The 17,088-nt window shown below is 44.1% G+C and overlaps 1 protein-coding gene and 1 long non-coding RNA gene across 10 annotated transcripts in view; one reads left to right on the top strand and one right to left on the bottom strand.

The window, feature by feature from the left end:
* GAPVD1 (GTPase activating protein and VPS9 domains 1) overlaps positions 1 to 17,088 on the top strand; it is a 54,457-nt gene that overhangs the window by 24,340 nt on the left and 13,029 nt on the right. For 2 of the 9 annotated variants that reach the window (XM_080989544.1, XM_080989545.1), the window contains 10 exons: positions 302 to 382; positions 2,986 to 3,146; positions 4,113 to 4,242; positions 4,532 to 4,660; positions 5,989 to 6,162; positions 7,506 to 7,646; positions 10,492 to 10,626; positions 11,787 to 11,906; positions 15,151 to 15,228; positions 15,397 to 15,758. In XM_080989544.1, the coding sequence (XP_080845670.1) occupies positions 302 to 382; positions 2,986 to 3,146; positions 4,113 to 4,242; positions 4,532 to 4,660; positions 5,989 to 6,162; positions 7,506 to 7,646; positions 10,492 to 10,626; positions 11,787 to 11,906; positions 15,151 to 15,228; positions 15,397 to 15,758 (1,511 nt within the window). Of the gene's footprint in view, positions 1 to 301; positions 383 to 2,985; positions 3,191 to 3,235; positions 3,276 to 4,112; positions 4,243 to 4,531; positions 4,661 to 5,988; positions 6,163 to 7,505; positions 7,647 to 8,461; positions 8,527 to 10,491; positions 10,627 to 11,786; positions 11,907 to 15,150; positions 15,229 to 15,396; positions 15,759 to 17,088 lie in introns of those variants that run through there. The other 7 variants (XM_080989547.1, XM_080989546.1, XR_013981353.1 and 4 more) reach the window with 7 other exon arrangements.
* LOC308467943 lies at positions 1,218 to 2,986 on the bottom strand. The gene is made up of 2 exons (XR_013981391.1): positions 2,861 to 2,986; positions 1,218 to 2,812 (listed from the first exon to the last, which is right to left on the bottom strand). It is a non-coding gene; the product is annotated as an uncharacterized lncRNA (long non-coding RNA).

The following is a 17,088-nucleotide window of genomic DNA, read 5'->3' as shown; positions in this document are numbered from 1 at the left end:
AAGTATAGTAACTTTCCCTAAAAATATCTCTGTATATACTCAATACGATGACTTCTGCTCCCAGTATTGCATTCTTTGGATTTTCTGCATCCATGCCAAATTGCAGTTGACACACAGCCTTCCACAAAGCTGCGCTTGAATTGTTGTAAAGCCAGAACCTCATAGTCTCAAATAATTATTGACTCCTCCACCTCACTCCAAATGAGGCATTTGTATTATGTGCTTATTTTACAACTGAACCATGTTTTATCTCCTCCCAATGGTTTGACCTGTGTTTCTTTTTTAATGCTGTCCACTCAAGGACAACAGTTGGCAGCCATCACTGCCTGGGATACGTCTGCCACCAACCTGACAGCTCACATAAACCTTGTAACCCCATTTGGTGGGTAACTGAATCCTTCCTCTTTCTCAGTGTTTCTGCAAAGCCATGCTGTTGCCTTGCATGTCTGTGTCCACACCAGCTGCTCTTTTAAAAGAAAGGCATCTTCCTATTGTTCTGTTCAGAAGCTTGCTTTCTATTTTTAAAGCTTTTTATATCTAGAAAAAGTGTTGGAATGGTTGGGTCAGACTTTGTGCATGAATGAAACTCTGACTTAGGATCTTGACTTTTAAGATTTGTGCAAGGGGGCGGTTGAAAGGAGTCCGCTGGTTCTGAATATTGGGTCAGAATCCTGCATGGACCTTTTGTGGTGGTAATTATATTATATGCTTTGATAGTCTACATGTGAAGAGATGTAAAAATAATGTGTCAAAAATGTTTGTGCAGTGTTCAGATAGTTTGCTAGAGAATAGGCACCCTGTTCTTCTCGCTGAATTAGGCATCCACCTCTGATAATGGAGACATGCTTTCCCTCTGAGAACATGGCTTAATTTCTAGGCATGTAGGTCCCCCAGTGGCAGCTGATCAAGTGAAGCTGCCTCAAACATCACAATTGTGTGTACATTGAAGAAATCCACCACACCTTAAACCTTTGTCCACAACCCAAAGAAGAGTTCAGACACTCCCTGGGCTGTTGAATTCTTGTGGTCTATCATCCTCATAATTTTCCAAGACCAACATTCCTGGTGACAACCTTCTTTCATGTAAACTCCATTTATGCCTCGCTGGTTTTGAATCATCATGTGCATTTTTTCCTTTTAAGTCTTTATAAATAACAGCAATCTATTCTCTAGATGCCTTTCCATCATCATCATCATCATCATCATCATTATTATTATTATTATTGAAAAATGTATTATCCTCAGCTTTCAAAAACATCCTCAAGGCAGAGTGCTTTGACAAAAATGGTTTAACTTCTCGGTTGTGATGACCAGCTACCCTTTGGGATAGTTTATGCAGTTGGCAAATTCAAGTGTTAATGTTGCAGATGGAATGGGGTGGTGTTTTTTCTTCATATTTACATGTCACCTTGTAAAAAAACCCCAAACGCCCTGTACCTTGAAAATTGGCATGTTAGGTGGAAGAGTTGAGTCTAACCTTGCAGATGTATTACCTTTCTACAGATAGAGACTTTAAAAAAAACTGGGGAATTTTCAAACACATGACTCTCTTGCTGCTTGAAATGGTTCCGTTCAAGCAAAAAGAATACCACTTACTTTTGCTGGTCTGTGTAAACCTGCCATCTTGCAAGAATTAGAGAGTCATCCTTGTCTGGAACGGAACTCCAGCAGGGATGTAGACTTGAAATTCCATCATGTATTTTGTTCTGTGTTGTGTATGTACAAGTCTGTCTTAATGTAGTAAAAGTTTTGAAAGTTTCTGTGTTTCTGTTTGAAGCATTTTATCCTTTATTCCAATGTTATGCATGTTATTTTCTGAAAAGAGCTTGATTTCTTTTTTTTGGAGGGGGGCCGAGGAAACGTAAGATTTTTCTGCACCCCCCCCCCCAGTTTATGCTTGGCTGTTTGGGACTCTTTCTGGTGCTATGTCTGCATTTAGATATTACCCAAGATATGGGGCCCTCATTCTTGGTAATACTGTGTTTTTGGCATGGAGTTTTCGAGCAGCTGTCTAAATAGCAGGATCTGAGTGCTGCCAGTGTGACTTTTTCCCCTTGCTGTGAGAGGAAGGCCCTTTCCTTTCTCATACATTTGCTTCAAGTTGTGAAGAGACACTGGCTATTTCATTACTTGTATCTAGGAACTAATTATCTCTCATTGAAGTAACGCCATTAAAGATATTTAACCCTCCCATTTTTATGGGGGATCCTGACTATTTTCTCCCTACCAGCAGTCCAAACACTGGGGGGATATTTCTTCTTTAACCACTGCAAGGCAGCTATTTTTCCATTAACCTGGTGCCCCTCTGGACATTTTACCAGAGATTGTGTTGCATTGGGGCAGAGGAGATGTAACGATAGACACTTTGTCTTTCCTGAGAATAAAGCATGAACAAAAACCAGGGAAGTAGGAGTAACTGAAATCCTACTTATGCCTCCCTAGTGATTTTACAAAAGGGAGTAGTAAACAATGCAAGAAGAGCTTTGTTCCCCCTTTGGATGGTTGGATAAGATGTCCCCGTGCCTTGAGTAATTACACAGAAGCAGGGATTTCGGCAGGGATTTTTCCTTTTGCTCCCTGCAGCACTCAGATGTGGCAAAACCCACCTGCCAGTAAAGAATCTTCTGCACAATTAATGTATAAAGCTTCTGTCCACAGGACTGTTGGAAGATCTATGAGACATTTAAACTACTGTGGTTAATGCCTGGTAGCCAGAGGGCAGGTGTACACGTAAGGCTTTCCTTGACCCTTCTTCCTGAAGGCTCATAGTGTGCTGGCTTGATGCTTGCAAGGCAGCCCTCCCTTGCACATACTTTTCTTAACAGCTGGAGGGTGGCATCGTATAGCACCACTTCGTGACAGTCTTTCAAAGCCATTTTTGCCTTTTGCTCAGCATGCTTGTATTAAGCATCACCCTATTGTATGGATCTTGCATTTTTGCCAGTCAAAAATCCTCTATAAAACAATCCCCCTAAAATGTTCCAGCTACCCGAAGCCGGAGCCGATCAAATATTCAAGTGGACCAGCATGCAGACCATGATGGATTCTCTCAGGAGACAATACAAGAAGTTCAACCAGAAGAAGTATTGGTTATTTCTCTCGGGACTGGGCCCCAAATAACTCCAGGAATGATGTCAGAAAACGAGGTATTGACCCAGCGAGGCTTTGAGATCTGTGTAGGTGGAAGTAGGTGCTGTGCAGCACAGGATGCTACCTTAAATTCAGTTAGTACTAGGTGCTGTGGAACTATGAAAACATAAACATTCCAACAGCAAACAAGTATCTGTCCCTCCTTGATCCAGCTTTCAGCAAACATGAAGTAGTACTTCCTTCACATATTGGTTTGGTTAACTGCAGTTAGTATATATTGTCTGGACCCACAAACCATGGTCAGCATTAACAATGTTTAGTTTAAGCAAGCCAGTTTCAGAAATTGCACTTTGAAGTTGACTGTTTTTTTTAAAAAAACAACTTAATAACTTGTTATTTGAACCCAAAATAAGTTTTGGGTTAAACACAACAAGCTGCGGATAACCAGAAGCAAAAGCTTATGAGCTCTTTCCCTCAGCCATTTGATAGGGCTCATTCATGTCACAGTAAACCATGATTTCATGTGACATCTGAACAGTTGTTGGATGTGGGCTTTCTGGGTGAGGTGCCTATCACTTCTGTATTCAGAACAATAAATGTTAAGACAGACTCATGGCAACTTGATAATTCACCACCTCATCTCCCCACCCCCGATGTGAAGGTGAAGAAGATATAATGGATCCTGTGATGTAAATGTTAGATTTATTATGGGCTTCACAAGCACTTGGCAAAAACAATGATAGCTCTATGTTTGCCATATTTAGTGAATATACATCTATTATTTCTTAAATATAGACAGTTTAATTTAGTATGTGATTTCTGCTATGTTCTAATGACTCCAAACAAATTGGAGAAGCAGTTCTGATACCAAATCGCTACACTCCAAAAGTTTGATGGCACTGGAAGCCAGAGAGACTCTAAGTTAAAAATTCTGGCTTAAAGGTATTTGGCAAACAATAATTCTTTCTTGACTGTCAATCCATGACCAAAATGCTGATCACCCCCCACCCCCCTTTTCCTAGGTTTTAAACATGCAGCTTGCTGACGGAGGGCAAGGAGATGTCCCTGTTGATGAAACCAAACTCCACGGTAAACCTGATAAAACCTTGCGCTTTTCCCTCTGCAGTGATAATCTGGAAGGAATATCTGAAGGTGATGGCCTCTTGTCTGTCAGGCAATATTTAATAGGAGCTTCTGTTCATTGTAGCTGGTGTGTGCTTTGTATCTCAGCCACTGTTGTAAATGCTGTGATAGCTGCTCATTTCATTGGCCAATAATGTTTTGGTGTTTTTTTATATATATAACTTTTTGGTGCAGTTTTCTTTTTGATCACCTTGTCTAATGACTTCTGTTTGGTTCCTGGTTGCATTTAGTTGGGTGTATATTTCCTCTTACTGGGTGCGGGGAGATCAGGCTAAATAGCACCATCTCTTTCCAACAGGCCCTTCAAATCGCTCCAATTCTGTGTCATCGTTGGACTTGGAGGGGGAATCTGTGTCTGAACTTGGTGCAGGCGGCCCATCAGGGAGCAATGGGGTGGAAGCCCTGCAACTGCTGGAGCATGAGCAAGGTTAGTGCTGACAATGAACACAGCCAAAGGCGTAGCTTGCAGATGCTGAACTCACTGCCTTTTTTGGTTTATGCCTATTTAGTTAGTTTAAAAGATTTTTTAAATCCCACTCTTCACACACGCAAAAGGTCTTACAAATGCCAATGGCCAAAAAGTGACTTGCTAATACCAGTGATCAGTCCCTGCTCTCAAATTTATTATAGTCAAACCTTGGTTTTCAAACGTCTCGGCTGCTGAACGTCTTGGCTTCTGAAAACCCGGAAGTAAATGCTTCCATTTTTGAACGCGCCTCGGACGTCAAATGGCTTCCGAGGCACGTTTCTCAATTTTCCCCACTGAACTTGCTGACAGCCCTTTGATCCTCGGTTTTTGAACATTTTGGAAGTCAAACGGAACGGATTACATTCAAAAACCGAGGTTCCACTGTATCTAAAAAGACACAGTGCAAAATAAAAGGGGGTGGGAAAGCATTAGGAAAAAAAGCAAACTTGGAACCTATTCCCGCTTTTACTCTATAAGAAGCCTAGGGCTTGTCCTCCTCCCCACCCCCCAAGTTGCAGGTCATGATTAAAGAGGAAAACGTAAAGCACAGTTTCAGTATTTGGACAACCTGCACTGACCTGAAAAGCCCAGGAAGTAAAGCAGGTGCAAGCTTGTCTTCAGGAGACTGCATGGTTGCAGTAAACCATATTCTGACATGCAGACCAGTCCACGTGTGGGTGCTTACTTCATGTTTGTAAACAGAGTGTGCTACTTGTGCCCTTCCTAATACCTTGCGAGCTAATGGTTTTGATGCATGCCATGGATGGAAGCCTAGAGTTGGCTGCCTCAACTGTGGTCTACTCAAGTGTGGTGAAAGATGGTTTAGATGCTAGAATGGGTTGTCTCCAACCAAGTTCTACTTGAACCTAAACCCATTGAAATTGATGCTCCTAAGTGAGCTGTGTACATTAATTTCAGTGTGTCTAACTTGGAGTAACAGCAGCACTGGGTACAACTCACTTTCTCTGGATTTCTTCTTTACCTATGCATTGTCCTTCTCTTTCCAGGGGTGATCAAATACAAAGAAGGGCACTGATCTTGTATCTGTAACCGTTGAGTGGAAGGGGGAATTCTGGCAGATGATTTCCACCCTCATCCCTGTTTGATAAGCTATGCCTGCCAAAGTTCCTGCTTCTGTTAAAGGTTCAATAAGCCTTCTGTCTTCTTTTTATGTGGTCATCCTGCCTCATGTTTACCTCAGTTCCCCACCTTTAAAAACACAAACTATGAAATAATTGTGTAGGGATGCAAAGTGTTTTAACCAAACTCTGATCTTTTTACAATAGCAACCACTCAGGATAACCTTGATGATAAGCTCCGTAAATTTGAGATCCGTGACATGATGGGGTTAACAGATGACAGGGACATCTCTGAGACTGTGAGCGAGACCTGGAGCACTGATGTTCTAGGGAGCGACTTCGATCCAAATATTGACGAGGACCGCTTGCAGGAAATTGCAGGTAACCGGTCTGCTGTTTGATGCAAGAAAAACACTGGTCCTTCTGCAAAGCAGTGAGGTGCCTGCACTCTGTATTTGGATGTGTGTTTTGAAGCAGGTACCCAAAAAGAGCGCACTGCACAATTGTTGCCATGCTTTAAGGTTGAAACTATACATTTACTTAAGTCAAGAAATATCTTGCAACTGTTCAAAGGTAGGAAACACCTTTTAACAAATCATGATCAGCAAGTTGAGAACAAATCTTGGCTACAGATCATGGCTTCTGGGGGGCAATGCAAAACTATGATTTTGTCCAGATATAACATCAGTTTACGGGTTGCACTTTCTTTCCTCCCAGCGCTAACAGGGAAGAGCAGAGGAGCCCATTTAAAGCATATTCATGCAATTTATAGACTGGGTTAAAGGATTCTCTGCATGGAGTCCTTTACCACAGTTCCCCAGAAGGTTGTTTTGCCTCACAGTGCTAAATGTATGATGCATGGTCTTGACAGTACCTGATATAGTAACATGGATACAGCTACTCAGGTTTAGACAGGATTTGCTTGGATGGAAGAACCAATAGAGAGCTGCATAGACATTTCCCTTAGCATTCTATAGGAAGAGCAGGGTGTAAGTGTAATAAGCAGGAGCTCATTGTATGGTTACTTCCATTGCCAGTGGCCCACTTCCACCCCACAGATGATGATGTGGGAAGGAGCCATGCAGTTCGAGTAATACATGAAATCTGGGTAACTCATGTGGACATCCAGTAAAGCTGAATGTTGAAGAATCAGGACGGATAAAAGAAAGTATTTCCTCATGCACTGCAGAGTTAAACTTTGGAACTAATTCTCACAGAAGCAGTGGAGGCCACCAACTTGGATGACGTTAAAGAGGATTAGACAAATCCATGGAGGAGAGGGGTGTAAATGGCTGCTAGCCATGATAGCTATATTCTGCCTCCACAGTTGGAGGCAGTAATCCTTCTGAATTCCAGTTAGCTGGAAACAGCAGGAGGGGAGAGTGCTCTTGTGCTTGGATCCTCCTTGCAAATTTCCGACAGGCATCTGGTTTGCCACTGTGAGACCGGAATGCTGTGCTAGATGGGCCATTTGCCTGATCCAGCAGGGCACTTCTTACATTCTTAAAAGATTGCAAGCTTCTCATGGGTGGTGGCCCATATTGTTTAGTGAGAATAGGGGCAACGTAATGTTTTCCAGGTAGATAGGGTTTTTGCCTCTTGCACAGTCGCTACTGGACAGCCAGAAAATGGATCCTTTCAGAGCTAACATGAGGGATAAAGGGTAGATGTAATTGCCTTTGGGTATCTCCCTGCCGTTAACACATTGTGGGTTGCTTCCTCAGGTGCCGCAGCTGAGAATATGCTGGGAAGCTTGCTGTGTTTGCCTGGTTCAGGATCGGTGCTTTTTGACCCCTGCACAGGCTCAACCATCTCGGAAACCACCAGTGAAGCTTGGAGCGTTGAAGTGCTACCAAGTGATTCAGGTTAGACTCCTCAGCTTTAAAGATAACTGATTTGTCTGTATGTCCCACACAAGCAGGGCTGTAATTATGAAGGAATGCTACCTTCTGGTTTCTTTGGTTAAGGAAACTTGAACTTCATTTCCATATTGAACTTCCCTTCTCTGTTGAACTTCTTACTGGAGACTTAAAAAAAATTCAGCAGGCTTTTAAATTGATATTATAGTTTTAACACATTTTTAGTCTTATTGTGGGTCTCCTGTACACTGCTTGGGGACAACTGTGCCAAAACAGTATACAAAATAAAATAAATAATCCTTCCCTACCTTCCAATCCCTTTCATATCTGGCAGAATCTCTGGATTCTGTCCAGCTAAGTTCTACTTAGAGTAGACCCATAGAGATTAACAAAGCTAAGATGGTCACACCCAGCTGTTTCAATGGGTCTACTCTGAGCAGGAATAATGTTGGACATGGTCCCTTGTCATTAACTTTAAATGTTCTCCGTGACGTTTCTCCATCTCTTCTTGGCCTTTGTTTCCAATTATATTCTTGCCTATGGCCTCTGTTCCTTCGACTCTTACCACCCTTAGCTGCTGGAGGTCTTTTGCTTCCTTAAACATTTCTGTGCTCTCTCCTTTGTGCTTGGAACTCTTTCCCAGAGGTGGACACAGAACCGTTTCTCTTTGTCTTCATTCCTTTAAACCTACTTTAATTAATTTAAACCTTAAGCTTCAAGGGTGGCGGCACCTGTGCTTTGGAACTCCCTCCCATGCACATTAGGCAGGCATACCTTCATTGTACTGTTTTCGGTGCCTGCTAAAACCTTTTTTGTTCCAGCAATCCTGCCCAGACACGTGATTTTAGTAGGTATGCTTCAAAATTACTGATTTTTTATTGTATGGTTTTTAAAAATTTATGTAGCCTGTTGATATTTGCTTTTATTGAAATTTTTAATTAACACTTGAGACTGTCATGTACTCTGCTTAGAGGTCTATTGTTCTAGTAAGGAGGATTATAAATTTTGTTAAGTAAAATAAGCACATGGAGCTGCAGGTGCCTCTATCCATCTTCCTTCCCCCCCCCCCCCCATTAGATCTGTAAGCTCTTTCCAGGCCAGGGACCTGTCTGCTGCCTATGAAATTCTGTAATGTGCTTTTTGCTGAGGGTGCTATAGTAATAAATAGCTGTATATTTATTAATCTCCTACAAAAACACTGCCCAAAGGTGATTTACACACAACATAAAAACAAAAACAAAACACAAATACATTTAAAACAAGGCTAAAACCATGACAAGTGGACACTCATAGTAAACGATCATTTATTCACCTGGGGGAGCCCATCAGAACAAAAATAACTTCCGTTATTTCCAGAAAGGGCAGAATGTGGGTGCTTTTTATTCCACGGAATGGGGCAGCCACACTAAATGCCCTGCTCTGCGTTACTGTGGAGTGAGCTTTTGAGACCTTAGTAACCTGCAGGAGAGATTCTCCTGCGGACTGCAGTGGTCTGCGGGTGTATAAGGGATAAGGCAGTGTTTTAAGTAACCTGGTTTCAAGCTGTATAGGGATGGATGTGTTAGTACCAATGCCTGAACTTGGCCTACTAGCAAATAGACAGCCAGTACGAATCCCACAAGCAAGGTATTATATGCTGTTGATAGTTTGCCCCCACAAACACACTGGCCTCTTTGTTCTGCATTGGCTGTAGCCTTCAGATCAACCCCAAGGGTAGCCACAAAGAGAGTACATTGCAGTCCTTCAACCGTGAGGTTACCAATGTATGGACAACTGTAGTCAACTAGTACAAGTAGTGCCTTTTCTCAACAGTTTACTCACCCATGCACACACTTTCTGTTTCTTTATGGTGGAGGAAGATATCCTTTGTTGGGTTGCTACTCTCACTCCAGACAGTGGGGCCATTCAAATGAGGCAACCTAGAAGCCTCCCATGAGAGATTAACCTCCCCTGGTCTTCCATTCTGCCTACTCTCCCATGCAAATGTTTCCTTAATTCTCTACACAAACCTTGTATTCTGGGGCCGTGGATCGATCCCAAACTATTTTCCTTACGGACCACTTGAAAACTGCTGAGAGTCTTAGTGATTTTTCTTGTTGATTTTTATTCCTGTTGTAGCGATTAAAATGCACTGTGGTAGATGCCACGTGATTTTTTTAAAGTGCATTTGTATTGCTTCTTTTGTTCTTTCGTATTTTGAATTCCATAGAATCAAATTGTCATACAGTAAAAGACCAATACAGAAAAAATAAAAGTAGCAATAAACATACTGTTAAAATCAGTATGAATATTTAATGCAGACATGCTCTGGACCACCTGAATGAAGCTTGTGGACCACTGGCGATGCACATGCCAAAATCTGGGAATCCTTGCTCCAGGGAATTCTGAGGTTCTTCAGTGAGATTTTCCACAATGGGGAGATTATTAACATCGGGGAGCTTCTCTGAAAGGCAGCTTGCCTGCCACTTAGCTCTCCAGCATGCATCTGCAAGGAAGGGTGATGAGTACATTTTGGGGCAGCCCTTCCCCAAGCTGATGCTCACCATATGTTGTTGGATACCCTGGACTCTTGACTATGCTGTTTGGAGCTGATGCCCCAAAACACCTGGAGGGCCACAGATTCACCTTCCCTGGTCTAGGGGATTCATGTGGGGGTGATAATAAGGCCAAGAGATCCAAGTCAATGTACCATGTGAATTGAACATGACTCTGTGGCATCTGCACTGGGGTTCCAATGTTTGGGAAGTGTTCATGGAAGGTAGGAAATTTGTGAAAACTGGATGTAAAATTACAAGACTACTGTATCTAGAAGGTGACCTGTGTGTTGTATTTCTCCCCACCCACAATTTAGAGGCACCAGATCTAAAGCAAGAGGAGAGGCTGCAGGAGCTTGAGAGCTGCTCTGGGGTGGGGAGCACCTCTGATGACACAGATGTGAGGGAGGTCAGTTCCCGCCCCAGCACACCAGGCCTCAGTGTCGTATCAGGTGAGACCTCAGAAAACAATACATCATGTGAACAGTTGAAGCTGTGCTATGTCTAATAAGACTGCTTGTCTGTCTAACCTGGTATTGTTTACCCTGAATGGCAGCAGCAGTCCAAGATCTCAGGCATTCGACTTCCTTAGCCCTGCTGCTGGAGATGCCAGGGATTTGAGAACTGGGGAAGTGACCTTAGCTCATATGGGCAGAGCATGCATTTTGCATGTGAAAAGATCCCAGGTTCAATCAATAGTATCTCTAGACAGGGAGCAGGTGAAAAGGAAGGAAGCATTCTTGGCCTGTGAGACTGGAGAGCCACTGCCAGTCAGAGATGGATCAATCTGATCTGGCATGAAAAGCACTTTCCTGTGTTCCTAATTGTGTGTCTCTTATGTGTTTGTGGCTTCTTTGTAAAACTTGTATATGGGATTGTCATCCATAAGAAGGCCAAGTCCTTTTTCAGTGGATGGTCTAGCTTCTCAAAATTGCTTCTCTCCTCTTGGCTCCATGCTAAGATGGCTCTTGTGAGAGTTGTTTTGCTGCCTCCCCACGAATGGCAGCCTTTCAAAGCCAGACATATACTCACTACCCTCAGAAGAATTTTAGCTGGTCTAAGATTCCTGACAGGGTTAGTGCCTGGGTAAAGGAAAAGTCAGTAAGCACTGCAGGAGGGTGGTCTTCGTGTGTGTTTCTTGCTGAAAAGAAACTTAGAGCTTCCTGCTCTAAGTTGTGAGAGTTGGCAGAAAGGGGTGTGGAGGTTGATAACATGGCATGAAGGCAAGGAAATGCAATTATATATTCCTCCTCAGAGATTTAATTGGGGATGAGAATTAGAGTTAAGCCCAAAGCATTCATTGTCGTCATTCTGCTTTCTGGACTAGTCAAATTCCCATAGAATAATTGAAGCAGGAGGAACTCATAATCCAGCTGTAAAATAAAGGAGGGGAAATTGCATGGCTTGGATTGCTTCCTCAAGGTTACAGAGTTTGTTCTTGCTGGACAGGGTTCTAGATGTGGAGAGCAGGAGGAGGCTCTTGGTCTATAAATCCCATGCATTCATTGCTGGAACGGATATCCACTGCAGTAGTCCAGTAAGTTACTGTGGTGCTGAATGTCTTCAGACTTGGTGGCTTCCCTTTCAGCGAGGTCTCTTGTTCTCTCCTAAGGCATTAGCGCAACCTCTGAAGACATCCCAAACAAGATTGAGGACCTCCGATCCGAGTGTAGCTCTGACTTTGGTGGGAAGGATTCAGTAACCAGCCCTGACATGGATGATACAGCTCATGGTAAGGGGAAGCATGGGCCACCCCGCAGTGATTTTCCTGGCAGCTTAAACATCAGTCCTGAAAGCATTTGAATTTACCAGATGGAGGGTGATGACATTCCTGCTAGGGATGATCCCCCTGCTGGAGGCAGTCAAGGTCTTCAGATTATTGTGTCTTATCCAGGGGAGAGGAGTCATCGTGTCTCTCCAGACTGGCCCTTCATGTTGCTAGGGATGGTTGGGTCTTCACGTCTCTCCCTGTGTATGGAGAGAAACACTTGCCTGAGTACTTGTTTTTTGTGGATTTTTCTTTCTGTGTACAATCTCAGTCCTCTTTACTTTCTGCTCTTCCTTGGTTGTTTCTGAATGTGTCTTGCATGTTTCCCCCTGCCTGCCTCCCCCACCCTCCAGCACCATCACACCTTCCATTTTGTTTTCCATTATACACACTATCTGGTTTTCAACATTGCGGTATATCACCAGCTAAACATTGCAATTTAGTGATATATCACAGTGTCTGAAACATGGAGCTATGTAGGGTGGAGTGGGGGAGATTGGGCAGAGTAGCAGTCATGGAGATTAATAGGTGTGTGCTATGTGCACTGCGAATTCCTCCTCCCAAAAGCAGGCGAGCCCTCGTGTTTGGAGGGTGAACTCCTTCCACTCCTCCCTAGACAGAGGGAGAAGGAAGAATCAGAGAATCATAGAATTGTAGAGTTGGAAGGGATCCTGAGGATCATCTAGTCCAACCCCCTGCAATGCAGCAATATGCAGCTGCCCCATATGGGGATTGAACCTGCAGCCTTGGTGTTATCAGCACCACACTTTAACCAACAGAACTATCCAGCCCACCTGTGATTCCTGCATCGGGTAGAGACACCATGGTTATAGGGGGGCACCGAGGCTGGGAGTGAGAGTGTTCTGCCATTGGAGGGGAAAGGGAGCTGAAAGGGCAGCCAGCCAGCCAGCCACCAGAGGACTCAGTTATTCCGCCCCTTGTAGTTTTGAAGGCTGTGCTTTGCAATACATTGCCAGCTCAATCATTCTGTAATGGTTCTCATGATGTGATCCACAAACCAGTGTTGGATGATGTATCGATACATCGCCCAGCCCTATCACACACCTTTTAGTTTTTCATTGTGTCCCCCCCCCCCACCTGCTGTTCTCATAAAGGGGAGTGTGTAGTAGGGGATTTGACCCAATTTTCTCAGGCACCTTACAATTCTTAAATCACAACCTTCCTCTTCCTTTCAGAACAGATGGGGTAGACACCTTCTGTTGTTAATGAAACAGAAAGGAAACTAATTGTTAAAATGTCTAAAGGAAAGTGGAAAGGCTTGATTTATGGTGGACAAGAAAGATTAAAATGGACGATAGGAACTCGTTTTTGAAAAACATTTAATGCTTTTTTTGTTTCTTGCCATTAAAGAACTGGTGAAAGTCAAATGGCCATAATTAGCTGTGAGAAAGGAATTTGCTTTGAGATGGCATAGTCACAACTATGATTTTAAAGGGAAAACATTAAGGTGGATTGAGTGGCCGATAATATCCATAACATTAAAAGCTTCCGGTATGGAAAAGGTAGTTTTGTTTCAAACAGTGACTGTTGGTATTGTTAAACAGTTGATGGTTGAACTATTAAAAATGATCAGATCAATGTTTGATGAAGATGAAGAAAATGAGCCAAAGGATTATGAGGTGGAAAATGGAAAGAGGGAATACCCAGAGGTTACAATCGGTTGCAGTTCTGTATGGGAAGGTGTTTGGCAGGGGTTACCTTTGAGTTTCTTCCTAACGTCTTGCGGTTTGTATGAGTGTTTTCATTCCTAGTGCTGAGTAACTATGGGTTCTCCTTAACTTCTTGGGGGTTGAGGTGTTCTTCCGTTCTGACAGTCTGGAGAGACAGGATGACTCCACCTGGAGTGGACACGAGACCCAGCAGGGGGAGTCATCCCTATCAGGAATGTTGTCCTCCCGCACCCAAATCTGTAAACTGAAATTAACTGTAAGGGGAAAAAAATTCTCCCTTGTGCCATGTGCTGAAGTAGAAACCCAAAATTCTCTGATGAGTAATGATGACATTTCTCTGTTGAGGATGGGTGATATCCACTCAGGTTGTGGGCATGGGAGGAGAAGCCAAAGGAGGGGTATGCCACTCTTACCCAGAGGTCTGAGCAAATTACTTGTAGGGAGGACTTCTTGAAGCCCGGCCAAGGGCTGCTGATAGCCCATCCTTGCATTAGGGCTTTCAGAGCAGGAGCCAATGAAGGTGATTATTAAATCTGGCAAGATTATCCCCACCAGGAATGAGGAAAAGATTGCAACTTGTCCCAAGTGCTTGAGAGATGAATAATGTCTGGTAACATTGATTTAAAGTATCCATAAAGGTAAAGGTAAAGGGACGCGGGTGGGGCTGTGGGTAAAACCTCAGTGCCTAGGACTTGCCAATCGTATGGTTGGCGGTTTGAATCCCCGCGGCGGGGTGAGCTCCCGTCTTTCGGTCCCAGCTCCTGTCCACCTAGCAGTTCGAAAGCACCCCTAAGTGCAAGTAAATAAATAGGTACCGCTTTATAGCGGGAAGGTAAACGGCGTTTCCGTGTGCTGCGCTGATGCTGGCTCGCCAGAGCAGCTTCGTCACGCTGGCCACGTGACCCGGAAGTGTCTTCGGACAGCGCTGGCTCCCGGCCTCTTAAGTGAGATGAGTGCACAACCCTAGAGTCGGACACGACTGGCCTGTACGGGCAGGGGTACCTTTAAAGGTAAAGGACCCCGACAGTTAAGTCCAGTTGCAAACAACTCCAGGGTTGTGGCACTCATCTTGCTTTACTGGCCGAAGGAGCTGGCATACAGCTTCTGGGTCATGTGGCCAGCATGACTAGCCGCTTCTGGTGAAACCAGAGCAGTGCACAGAAATGCCGTTCACCTTCCCGCTGGAGTGGTACCTATTTATCTACTTGCACTTTGTCATGTTTCGAACTGCTAGGTTGGCAGGAGCTGGGAGCAAGCAACGGGAGCTCACCCTGTTGTGGGGATTCGAACCGCCGACCTTCCTATCGGCAAGCCCTAGGCTCAGTGGTTTAGACCACAGCACCACCTGCATCCCTTAAAGTATCCATAGTGAAAGGCAAATCCTTTTGTATGTCAGAGTGCTGTAGGCATGCTGGAGTAGGTGACCTCAGGTGATATCCCTGGCTTCTTAGGGTCTATGCAGCCTGTTAGTGAAGATCCTCCTGGTACTTTCTTAAACCCACTTCTCCATCTTTTAGGAACCAGCCAGGGGGCCTCTACCTTGTCTCATGCAGAATCCTTGCTTGCCATGTTCGATCCCTTGTCTTCCAACGAAGGTAATCCTGCAGCGTGTGGGCCACATGCATGTTAACAGTAGTGTTACTGCATTTGGTCCTCTTTCCATAGCTGCAAAACTTCCATGTGTTACCTGTAACTGTAAAGGGATGTGAAAGAACAGCGTTGGTGTAATGCTTTGCTTGGTCTGACGCTGGTGTTTTTTCCAGCAGTGGTGAGGCCCAAAGTGCACTATGCAAGACCTTCACACCCCCCGCCAGACCCCCCGATCCTGGAAGGGACCCTAGGAGGCAACGAGGCAAGGCTGCCCAATTTCAGCTCCCACACTGCTATAATCATTGACTCCGAAGTGTTCAGGCAGCGGTATTCCTATCCTGAGAGGCTCGTGCGGAGCAGGAGCTCTGATATAGTGTCATCTGCCCGGAGGCCAATGAGTGACCCTGGTTGGAACAGGCGAGCCGGCAACGAGGAGAGGGAGCTTTCTGTGCTTGGCTGTGTAGGGGGAACTCCTTTGCTGACAGCCTCTCAGTCTTCTTCCTCATCTCCTAGCAGAGATTCCTGCAGAGGAGAGGTAAGAGAAGACAAACTAAGCCTCTCAATGGCTTTCTCGAATCAAGGCTTTATAGCTAAGTAATGCATTAAGTTTTACCTCTATCTAAAAGCATTTTGTGTGTATTATGTGTTAGCTTGGTTGCTACCTCAATTTTTTCTGAAGCTAGAACTCCCTTCAACTGGAGCATAGTTAAACTATGAAACTTGCTTCCACAGGAGGCAGTGATGGCCCCAATTTGGATGGCTTTAAAAGAGGATTAGCTTAATTCACGGAGGGCAAGGATATCAGTAGTTACTAGCCATGATGGCTATGTTTTGCCTCCACTGTCAGAGGCATGGTTTCTCTGAATACCAGTTTCTGGGAATCCCAGGTGGGCAAAGTGCTGTGGCCTCCTCTCCAGCTTGCTTCCCACAGGCATCTGCTCGGCTACTGTGAGAACAAGATGCTGATCTAGTTGGGCCTTGGCCTGATCCCGCAGACTTAATTTTAAAGTCCTTTGTTCTTAACTCCATACACATTACAGTTTGGTGGGAGTACTGAAAAGCCACAAAATGTGGTGTTGGCTGCAGAATTCCTAAGAATCCCAAGGGTTTCTTTCCCCTTTGAAGCAAGTTGAAGCAAGACCACTGTATTTTAATACTTTGTTGGAAGCCGCCCAAGTGGCTGGGGAAACCCAGCCAGATGGGTGGGGTATAAATAATAAATTATTATTATTATTATTATTATTATTATTATTATTAAGCTTTTAGTCCTTTCAGAGGTTTAAGAAGCAAGCTTCTAGCCCTTATGAATATATGTTTGAAAGTGTGTGACTAATACGGGATTTCAGTCTCTTGTATAGATCCTTTCTACTTTTCATAAGTAGCTCAAAGCAGAATGCACCAGGCAGAAACTGGTTGGCAATTTTTACATAAGTCACAGATTTCAGTGTTTTTGATTTTGTAGCATAGAGGCCACACTGCCCTGTCTTTTAATCTGCCAGTTTTCTCCTGTGGAAAGCTGATGAGGCTGTGAGAGGCTAAACAGTCAGTCACCCTTGACCTCAGAGGAGTGTCCCCCACACACCCATTAGCTTTTGTGGTTGAGCAAGTGGGGGGAAAGTCACCAATATCCCTTTTAGTCCTGCATAAAGGGGTAGAAGAGTCCACTATTTCCCCTCCCTCTCCTGCACACGGAACAAAGAACTGAACGCTCTAGTGCTCTTGGTTGATCAAAGGAGGCAGGTTCTTCTTATCAGATATAGGTCCATGTGTCAACAGCCTCTTTGTATGATTCAAAAGGGATGGACTGTGCTTCATGCAGAGGGCAGAGTTTCAGTGGTGGCTGCTACTGCTACATGACCCTCCAT

Source organism: Podarcis pityusensis, assembly GCF_964106645.2.
Source record: "Podarcis pityusensis genome assembly, chromosome: Z".
In the NCBI taxonomy this organism is placed as follows: domain Eukaryota; kingdom Metazoa; phylum Chordata; class Lepidosauria; order Squamata; family Lacertidae; genus Podarcis; species Podarcis pityusensis.
Note: the sequence above shows the minus strand (reverse complement) of the source record. Positions and strands in the feature narration are given on the sequence as shown.